Consider the following 11,207-nt stretch of genomic DNA (forward strand, 5'->3'; position numbering starts at 1 on the left):
TATGTAGAGTTTTTTTTAATTCATTTGGTATGTAAAAAGTTTCAGAAGTGATAAATCTGGCTAAATGGTTCTGAAGTGGGTTTTTACAAGCAAAACGAAAACACTTCCCAAGCTACATTCATCATTAAAAAAATCTCCAGACTCCAGAAAAGTAAGTTTTCTATCATTATGCTATTGAGATGTATATTTTGGCAAATAATAAAATGTTTTGACAGCTTAAACGCCCACTCCCTTTCAATAGGATATTGTCAATTTGCTGAGGTTGATTATGTCCAATTAACAGCTAACAATTATGCCATTCCTTGGCTTGCATCTGAGTAAAATGTAATTCAAAACCCACGTATGGTTTGTGATTTTTTTTTAATTATAAATTTTGCTTCAGAGGCGTTTGCTTTGTGTAAGTAAAAACCCACTTGAGAACCATGGGCGATTTTAAAGGTTTACATCCAGATTTATCACTTCTGAAACTTTTTAGATGCTAAAGGAATCAAGATTTACTATAGATAAAATGCAGTGAGCAAACGCAATAATTCCCATATTTCCAATCTCGATATCTGCACGGTCAATGTTCGCCAAGCACTTTGGCTGTTGTTGTCCCTTCAGCTCTCGCTTCTATCTACCGTCATTTCTCCACACTTTTGGAATTCTGAAGTAGGATAAATGTCTCACGCTTATCCTGATTTCCATAATTATTTACAGCGCGAAAATTGACCATTTCGGCGGGTTTTAACCGCCTGCTACGCTGGAAACAATGGTCAGTGCTAACCTGCAGTTCATCGCGTGTACTCCAGTTGGCGTGTATGGGCCACGGGTCGTGACCTGACTGCCGTGCAACTTCCCTCTAGGCAACGTTTTGGGTCGAAACCCAAATGTTCCTCAGAACATCTGAGGAAGGGTTTCGACCCGAAACATTGCCCATTTCCTTCGCTCCATTGATGCTGCTCACCCGCTGAGTTTCTCCAGCATTTTGGGATACTTTTTCCACTGATCTGTGGTCGAGCAAACGAAATGAGGGGGCCACAGAACGATCCGTTTACTCACAACAATCATGCCTCGGATTTTGCAAATTCAGTCGTCTCCACAGATGCTGCCCAACTCGCTGATTTCCTCCAGCGGTTTGTTTCTATTTTGCTTGCGATTCCAGTATCTGCAATTTGTTATGTCTCAAGCTTGATACTCCCTATTTATATGCTGTGATAACCGTGCCTCATTTCACCGGCGCACAACTGAGGAGATTTGGATCCTGCCGGCATTCATTATTTGCATTTGATTGATAGCAAGTCTTAAGAGACGATTGGTGAATAGATATTAGTAACACCTCGTGTGGTTGAAAAAAAATCGCGAGGTTAAAATAGTTTCAAATCATTTCGGGCACATAAAACAAGCTGTACGAAATTGTATTCTCGTTCGTTTTCGATACTAGTTGGCAACTGTTGCAATCTTAGCACGTTTAGTTTGTCGGGGTGTGTGTGAGCGCAGATTTATTCAATTTCCTTTAAAATATTGCCCCAGGTATTTCATCATTTCTTACACTGGGGAATAATTGTACCACAAAGCTTATTTGTGTGAACAGGTTGTAAGTATTGAACATGGTTTTTATTTAATTATTATGTACAAATATGGTACTTTAGTATGTATCTTCTATATATTGGAGTCGCAAGTTGTTTTTAACTTTAGTTTTCATAGTATCAATATATTATAAATTAAATAGTGTCGTCATCTGTTATACAGTAAGGATCCCGACCCGAAACATCATCTGTCTACCTGACCGGCTGAGTTTCTCCACCACTTTGTGTGTTGTTCTAAATTGAGCATTGGAAATTGACAGTCGACAAAACATGCTGGAGAAACTCAGCGGGTGAGGCAGCATCGATGGAGAAAAGGAGTAGGCGACGTTTCGGGTCGAGACACTTCTTCAGAAAATTAACATGTCAGTTTGAAGTGAAATATTACTCATAGCTTATTCAGAGCAGCTGACGTCTCAGGTTTGTGGCGTCACCAGACCGTTAATTTAACAACGATGCCCTGAACTAATCGATCATATAAGCACTTCTGCTGTTCAATAGATAATGATGTATCTAATTTCAAGTAAGTCTTGTATCCTCTCTCTCCACATCACCCCCCCCCCCCCCCCCTCTCCCTTATTTTCGTACTGTCGTCCTGTTGAGTTCCATAGTCTGTAGTAACTCGTTATCACTTATCCCACAGGCAATAGTGGACCATTGTGGGCTCCACATTTCCTTGATTATCATTACTGTCTGTATATCTTCCACTCATTTGTCTTAAGTGGGACTTCATTGAAACATACAGAATAGTGAAAGGCTTGGATAGAGTGGATGTGGGGAGGATGTTTCCACTCGTGGGAGAGTCTAGGACTAGAGTCTCAGAATTAAAGGATGTTGTTTTCGGAAGGAGATGAGGAGGAATTTCTTTAGTCAGATGTGGTGAATATGTGAAATTCTTTGCCACGAAAGGCTGTGGAGGACGTCAATGGATATATTTGAGGCAGAGATAGATAGATTCTTGATTAGTACAGGTGTCAGAGGTTATGGGGAGAAGGCAGGAGACTGGGGTTAGAAGGGAGAGGTAGATCAGCCATGATTGAATGGCGGAGTAGACGATTGGCCAAATGGCCTAATTCTGCTCCTCTAACATGATTTAAGTACCGTCTTAAATTACGAGAGTCAGTGGAAAGTTTTATTGTGATATATCCCAGATAGATCAATGAAATTCTTACTTGCAGCAGCACAACAGAATATGTGAAACCTTGATTCTATAACGTCTATCCATGTACTCCAGAGGTGCTGCCTGATCTGCTGAGCTACTCGAGCACTTTGTGTCCTTTTTGTCAACCTGCATCTGCAGTTCCTAGTTTAGATTTTGGATTTTAGAAATACAGCATGGAAACATGCCTTTCAGCCCAGTGTTCACACTGACCAGCGATCACCCTGTACACATTTATAAATGTTACCAAAGCCAATTAACCTACAAATTGGGAGGCATGTGTGGGAGGAAACCGGAGCACCTGGAGGAAACTCATGAGGTCACAGGGAGAACGTGCAAACTGTACAGACAGCACCTGTTCTTGGTCGCTGTAAGGCAGCAACTCAACCGCTGCCCCACCGTGCCGCACCATAAGTGTGTTTAATTGCTTTTGTGCTTGATCTTAATCCAAGATAAAAGTGTCTAAGATACCAGAAGAGTTGTGGATCGAAGAAGAAAATACGTTGTGGCTATGACTGTCGGAGAAGGAATGGAATGAGGAGAGTGTGGTCCTACCAAAGTGGACAACAGGTGAGACATTGAAGGGAGATCTAATTTCATAAGCTGTAGGCAGCCTGTGAACTCTGAGGTGGGGTAGATCACCTGATCACAGTATTAAATATGTCATTAATGATTTGGTTCAATGGGCAGAAACCTAATCAGAAAGATCCAAACCTAAAATTTAAGGTCAAAGCACCTAATGTAGGAAGAACTCAGTGGGTGAGACAGAATCTGTGTAGGGAAGGACAGGTGATGAGAGAGGGATATAGGTTACATGGGTTGGAGGGGAGGGGAATAAAAGGGAAATGAGGCTCAGGATCATCTTGCCTTTAATCCCCCCCCCCCACCCTTTTTTTTGCCCCTCCCCTGTCCTCTTCCATTTATATACCTCTCTGGCTTTACATTTCATTCCTCCTGTTTCCTTATCTGACATCACTCCCGAAGATTCCACCTGGGACTATACTGGGAGTGGGTCCACGCCTCCCTTGTGTGGGGGCTGCAAGCCCGGGCTGACACCTCCTCCCCCCCCCCCCCCCCCCCTCCCTGGACAGGGACGGGACACCTGGGAGGGGACGGGGATGGTCCAGCAGCAACTCAACAGCGCCCGCGGCACAGAGACCTGACCCCCAACCATGGACCCGACACGATCTCGCTCACTCACCGCATGAAACGAAGGTCTGATAACAGCAGATCCGCTCCCGACAATATTTATGGTGAGTGCCCGATGACCTGGGTATGCATAGTCGGAACACCAAACTCCCTTACAGTCCGCCGCATGGAACGTGTTAAGAGCTTGCTGCAGGCCGGATAAAATCTTGTGGCGGGCCGGATGTGGCCCGCGGGCCATAGTTTGGAGACCCCTGATGTGTGGCATCAGTTCCAGAGACAAAGTTCAAAGTCCTCAACAGGGTAGGGGAGATTCGGACAATACCTTGACTTACGGAAGGACTGTTTCGAAGCCTGACAAGGGGAAGTAGCTGTTCCCTAGTCTGAGCATTTCATGCTTTAACCATCAGGTGTTGAGTTCCTTAATAGTTTATAATTGTTAACATCTAGCCATGCATTACAGCCAATTTTCCTATTGCACGCTGTCATTTAACTGCTGTTAGTTCAGATTTATAGTCTTTTTGTGTGCATAAAATGTTAAAATTAATTTCATTTCTGTGAAGTACTAATAAGCTGATTGGTATAACACTTTTCTTGAGACGTTATAATACTCTTTGTGTTTGCTCTGTAAATATCTATCCAATAGATCTGTGGCGATGTATGGGGAACAGGTGGTTGAATTGACGACTAGTAACCACAGCAGGATGATAAATGATCAAAATATCTCCCTCAACACCCAAAGGAAAACATTGCAAGAGAAAAATGTATTTGATACAGATACTCAGAAGAAAATGGTAAGAGTGGAATGGATTGCCAAGAAGCCTGAATGTATTGGTGGCATTTTTACAACCAATGGTTATGTTTTGTTCTCTAACTTAATTAGTCCTTTTCAGGACCGACGATGACAGCGAGGTCAACATTTGTAACAAGATGGACACAAAAAGAATAGTATTGGTTTATTATTGTCATGTGTACTGAGATACAGTGAAAAGCCTTTGCATACTATAAAATACTCTGCACGAACATGAATATAACCTAGTCATACAGAAGTACATTTGATAGAACGAGGAAGAAACTTTTCAGAATCGTGCTCAGCAAATTCTTCCCAGAGTTATTCTCTAGCTCCCTTTTGAATACGAGGATTGTATTACCTCAAACAGTCATATTATTTTGGTGTCCTTAAGATATATTTCATCCACCCTCCCTGCCTTCCTCTCATTCCCCACACCTTTTTGCTTATCAATGGAGTGAGTTTTTTTTTCCGAATGAATTGAAGTATCAAGCAGATACATTACCTTATAGATGTTCTGTTCCTTCCATCATTAGCTTTGTCTGTAGCTACACATGGAAGTGGAAATGTATGATTTTTGAGGTTTTTGATTTGCAGATGTTTTAATTCTGCATTGGAAGCTATGCCGGTTCTACTTGCATAAATAGTCACATAAATATTTTTCTTCTTGGCTCTTTGCAAAGGTTATACAGAACCTTGTATAGAAAATGTAATTTAAACTGCCCATTACATAGATTGCCTAACACTAGTGTCCTTCCTAAAAATGTCTTGACAAGTGAAGTGAAAAATCTGTTTTTTCCTTCACCCATTCCCTTCTAAATTTCACACATATTCCAATTTCTGGTTATACCACATTATATTCTACAACCCCCAACAAGTTTCACTTGGAACTCCAAAATTCTGTTGTGTTTGTCAACAGATCAGTTTCACACTTCCAGCCATTTATGATTTGTTTGCACTTGTAATTTAGAATTATGTCAAGAATATTTTGTACATTCAAACCAGATGGACAAGCAGGTTTAGCATCCAAAGCAGAATTAAGCGATTATATTAAATTGCACAGCTAAATATATTGTGCACTTCTGCATGCAAGTTGATTGCACACCCTAAGTCTTCCAAATATAAATGCATGTGAGGTACATGCTAATTCCTAAATTATGATTCACTGTATATATAGAAACATAGAAAGTAGGTGCAGGAGTAGGCCATTCGGCCCTTCGTGCCTGCACCGCCATTCAATATGATCATGGCTGATCATCCAACTCAGTATCCCGTACCTGCCTTCTCTCCATACCCCCTGATCCCTTTAGCCTGAAGGGCCACATCTAACTCCCTCTTAAATATAGCCAATGAACTGGCCTCAACTACCTTCTGTGGCAGAGAATTCCAGAGATTCACCACTCTCTGTGTGAAATATTTATTTTTAAATTGCAGGGTTTTTTTTCCCAGCTTCCTTTATTATTTTATGCAATCAGACTTTGCTCATACAACTATGTGCTTGAACTATAATTATATTTGAAATGGGAATTAACTTATTATTTTTAATAACTGACTAGACCAAGTGCAGAGCCGTTGGGTCTGCTCCCCTAATGCATTGATTTTAACGGTAAAAATCTTGTGAAAGTTGGCATTTTTAAAGCTTTTATCACGAATAACGTGAAATATTGGATGAAATCTTCAGTGAAGCTGATCACTGCTAGCCGAGCCATTGTGACGTCATCTGTTGAAGCTGGTCGTTTTAATTTCAAAGTCTTTTGACTTTTTTAGACTTAATCAGGAATGAGTCGAGAAATAAAGCATATAATGTTCAGTGAAGATGGTCTCTGCCTAGAGGGGAAAAATGTAAATCGGAATATGTAAAAATGTAATTGTTACCGCATAGTGTTTCTACGAAGATGGAGAGACAACCACATATACACACACACATACAAGATCAGAGTTTTAGTAAGTATATGATATGATGATGTGTTGTTGAACATGATTTTAACTTTGAATTTTTCACAATTCTTTCAAAACTGTTGCAGAAGCAAACGGAACGGCAACTAAAATGTTTAGCATTTCGGAATCCTGGTCCTTTGCTAGCGGAGTTCAACCCGGAGACCAGATTACAGACAAAGGAGATTCGCAGGACAAAGCTGAGGCAGCTTGTCTTTGAAAACAAGTAATTTGATTTTCATTAAAATTACTTATCCTAATTTTTCATCCACCTCTCGCAGGTTCAATTTCTTTTCAACTTTGATTACATTTTGAAATGTCATGTTTATATTTATTATTTTGAATTGTCAGTGACCAGTTAAAACGGCTAGAATGCTTCTATATTAAGAGTATAAAAGTGAGATCGACCAATTGACCAAATGGTGCCAGCATAATAACCTGGCTCTCAACACCAGCATAACCAAGGAACTGATTGTGGAGTTTCGGAAGGGGTAGGATGGGGACCCACAGTCCTGTTTATATCAACGGGTCGATAGTGGAAAGGGTCAAGAAATTCAAATTCCTGGGTGTGCATATTTCCGAAGATCTCTCCTGGTCCCAGAACACTAATGCAATCATAAAGAAAGCACATCAGCGCCTCTACTTCCTGAGAAGATTACGGAGAGTCGGTATGCCAAGGAGGACTCTCTCGAACCTCTACAGGAGCACAGTAGAGAGCATGCTGACCAGTTGAATCGTGGCTTGGTACGGCAACCTGAGCATACAGGAGTGGAAAAGACTGCAAAAAGTTGTGGACACTGCCCAGTCCATCATCGGCTCTGACCTCCCTATCATCGAGGGGATTTATCGCAGTCGCTGCCTCAAAAAGGCTGCCAGCATCATCTATTGCAAATAGTCTGTTTAACATTTTTTTTTTTTAATCTATACCCTGAGGTATAGATATCTGTATCATGAAGTAATGGTAGCTGCCTTTTCCCATAGCAAATGGTTTGGAAAGTTTGTGAGAGCTGCTTATCTCAAATAACTTGAAGCAATGGAGGTGGATGGGCAGGAGGTGTGAAGCAGAGAAGGATGGGAGATATTGTGCTGAATTTAGCCATTTTTGCAAGAAGTAATTTGAGAGATGTGTTATTTCATGTAGAGATCATGTCAGCAAATTGAGAATTAGATTTGTGTAAGTCTGGAAATATCCTTGTCCATACTTGTGGCTGTTGAAGAGCAGCAGCAAAAATAGCTCCTGGTGATTCTGATTATATATCATTAAAGAAAAAAGCAATATAGGCACAAAATCACTTGTAAAATGAGGGTATATTCACAGGACATTAAAAAAATAATAATAATTGCTCAATGCGTCCATGCAATGAATTCTGATTAATAGCAAATTAAACTATTTTCACACTTTCACTTGTCAAAATCAAGAAAACTGGCAAAAAGTCAAAAACCTCCCCAATCGTGTTGACAGAATTTGTGTTTGCTTTGAATATATCATTGTCGTTACCCAGCAATAACGTGTTATTAGGATCCTTGATGTTCTAACCATTCCCAGATCAGAAGGCCATTCAACACATCTGCATGCCACGTCTGTGCCAGGGCAACAGATGAGTTGCACATCCTTGCCCATCTTGTGATCCTGTATATTTTTCCTTATCATATAGACTTCCCTCTTGAGGATCTCTATGATACACTCTCTACCAAATCAGCAAGACTATTCCAACACACACTACATATTTTGAGGGATTTTCATTGTTTTTATATTAAATCTCTTTGTTATTTCTGTGACATTTGGTCATCTACCCCACCACAGGAAAAATAAGCATTCATGCTTATCTACATGCTGCATTATTTTATAAACATGTTCGATTTCCTCTCAATCTCCTCCAAAGAAAATCGTTCTACCCTCTCCATTCTCCCTTTGTAACTGTAGTCCCTCACCCAAGAACACACTCTCAATTGCACTCTCCCCAATAGACAATAGGTGCAGGAGTAGGCCATTCGGCCCTTCGAGCCAGCACCGCCATTCAATGTGATCATGGCTGATCATCCCCAATCAGTACCCCGTTCCTGCCTTCTCCCCATATCCCCTGACTCCGCTATTTTTAAGAGCCCTAGCATGTCCAAACCCTTAACAATCTTATATGTTTCAATGAGATATCCTCTCATCCTTCCAAACTCCAGAGTGTACAAGCCCAGCTGTTTCATTCGCTCAGCATATGACAGTCCCGCCATCCCGGGAATTAACCTACGCTGCACTCCCTCAATAACAAGAATGTCCTTCCTCAAATTAGGGAACCAAAACTGCACACAATACTCCAGGTGTGGTCTCACTGGGGCTCTGTACAACTGCAGAAGGACCTCTTTTCTCCTATATTCGATTCCTCGTGTTATAGAGGCCAACATGCCATTCATTTTCTTCACTGCCTGCTGTACCTGCATGTTTACTTTCATAGACTGATGTACAAGGACCCCCAGATCCCGTTGTACTTCCCCTTTTCCCAACTTGACGCCATTTAGATAGTAATCTGCCTTCCTATTTTTGCTACCAAAGTGGATAACCTCACATTTATCCACATTAAACTGCATCTGCCATGCATCTGCCCACTCCCCCAACCTGTCCAAGTCACCCTGCATTCTCATAGCATCCTCTTCACAGTTCACACTGCCACCCAGCTTTGTGTCATCTGCAAATTTGCTAATGTTACTTTGAATCCCATCATCCAAATCATTGATGTATATTGTAAATAGCTGCGGTCCCAGCACCGAGTCTTGCGGTACCCCACTAGTCACTGCCTGCCATTCTGAAAGGGACCCGTTAATCCCTACTCTTTGTTTCCTGTCTGCCAACCACTTCTCTATCCATGTCAGCACTCTACCCCCAATACCATGTGCCTCTCCAGTTTCTTTGTGTTCGACCTAGAGAGATCAGTAAAATTGAACACTATATTCCAGTTTAAATCAAATTCGTTTTTATAAAGATTGACTTAAAGGATGACTTTCTTGTATTTTATTTCCATGCATTCATTGGTTATGTCCATAATCTATGTATTATGTACTACATATTATGTAGGGGTAGATTATGTTTATTGGCTAGATTTTGAACTAATTTTAATTTTTTTTTTCATAAATAGTGGTGTCAGGCAGAGGAAGTATGACAACACTGGAAAACTGCTGCATAATGGCATAGACCTATGCGACTGTCTGGTTGTAAACTGCCCTGGCTGTTTCTATCCTTGCTCCAAATGCAGTTCTTGGAAATGCGGTTGTAAATGTCGCTGCAACCGGAAGTGGATATATGATGGAATTGAAACTGAAGGAACCGATATAGTGCAAAAGTTCCCTAATTTGGACCTTTATTAATGTGCATATGATTTTCAATTATCTTTATCAAATAAGGAAACATTGTAATTTTTGCACCTCAACAAACATGGACAATTGGCAATTTTTTGCCTTGCTTAGAAATAATAATTGGTGGATATAGTATTTACTTTTACTTGTGTTTGAATAAAGAATAGTTTACAAACAATTGCTACTTGTATCATTTTTATTTAAGCTGAAGTGACCTAAAAGTATAACATGATTTCATTGTATCACACAAAGTGCTTTAACTTTTTTTTTAGTTTAAATAAGGGAATTGAGGAGTTTAGTAATGGGGTAAAGGGAACTTGAGAATGTTCTTAATTCTTTGAGCTGGGAATGTTGCGAGAAATAGCTGATTGTGGTAAAGCAGAACTAGCAATCCTATTTCGTAGATACAGGGAATATTGGAAATGGCTTCCAAAACATTTAAAGGGGTAAAAAATGAAATAGTTATTTGTCAAAAATTACTTGCAATTGTCTTGCAGATTATTAAGTACTTTTTTAATTTTTAACTATTTTTGTCTCACTGTGAATAATTTTTGATGGGTGATTTTAAAAATAAATCCTGGGAACTGTTTTTAAATTCTAGTCATGATCCTCAAACATCAGGATAAAATCACACTATTCGAGATCGGAATTTTTCATTATTCAGTTTGATTGTGGTAAGTCTTAACTCTGATTTGATTTATAAATATTCATACCTTTCAATAGACAATAGGTACAGGAGTAAGCAATTCGGCCCTTCGAGCCAGCACCGCCATTCAATGTGATCATGGCTGATCATCCAAATTCAATACCCCATTCCTTCTGTTCCTCGACCCCCTTAGATCCTCTGTCCTCCAGTACTTCTGTGAGATTGTTTGTGTCTTCCTTAGTGAAGACAGATCCGAAGTACCTGTTCAACTCTTCTGCCGTTTACTTGTTCCCCATGATAATTTCACCCATGTCTGCCTTCAAGGGACCCGCATTTGACTTTGCTACTCTTTTTCCCTTAACATATCTAAAGAAGCTTTTACTGTCCTTCTTTATATTCCTGGCCAGCTTCCCTTCATACTTCATCTTTTCAGCCGTATTGCCCGTTTTGTTTCCTTCTGTTGTCCTAACTCATGATTGTGTAGCCGGACATAGTGCGAACTCCATTATCAAGTTCGCCGACGACACCACTGTTGTGGGACGAATCACTGATGGCGATGAGTCAGAGTATAAAAGTGAGATCGACCGATTGACCAAATGGTGCCAGCACAACAACCTGGCTCTC

General features: G+C 40.5%; 1 protein-coding gene across 1 annotated transcript; it reads left to right on the plus strand.

Moving 5' to 3' along the window:
* Positions 1 to 1,237: 1,237 nt before the first annotated feature.
* arl14epl (ADP ribosylation factor like GTPase 14 effector protein like) lies at positions 1,238 to 10,055 on the plus strand. Its single transcript, XM_033017189.1, has 5 exons — positions 1,238 to 1,576; positions 3,177 to 3,294; positions 4,517 to 4,664; positions 6,685 to 6,821; positions 9,721 to 10,055. The coding sequence occupies exons 3-5, from the start codon at positions 4,527 to 4,529 to the stop codon at positions 9,947 to 9,949; spliced, it is 504 nt and encodes a 167-aa protein (XP_032873080.1). The 5' UTR covers positions 1,238 to 1,576; positions 3,177 to 3,294; positions 4,517 to 4,526; the 3' UTR covers positions 9,950 to 10,055.
* Positions 10,056 to 11,207: the final 1,152 nt, after the last annotated feature.

Source organism: Amblyraja radiata, chromosome 3 (genome assembly GCF_010909765.2).
Source record: "Amblyraja radiata isolate CabotCenter1 chromosome 3, sAmbRad1.1.pri, whole genome shotgun sequence".
Lineage (NCBI taxonomy): Eukaryota > Metazoa > Chordata > Chondrichthyes > Rajiformes > Rajidae > Amblyraja > Amblyraja radiata.

Excerpts from the sequence above, each read along its gene's own strand:
- arl14epl (XM_033017189.1), top strand. The coding sequence starts at position 4,527 with ATGTATGGGGAACAGGTGGTTGAATTGACGACTAGTAACCACAGCAGG. Across the intron at positions 4,665-6,684 it reads CAGATACTCAGAAGAAAATG|AAGCAAACGGAACGGCAACT; the intron begins GTAAGAGTGGAA and ends AAACTGTTGCAG. Across the intron at positions 6,822-9,720 it reads CAGCTTGTCTTTGAAAACAA|TGGTGTCAGGCAGAGGAAGT; the intron begins GTAATTTGATTT and ends TTTCATAAATAG.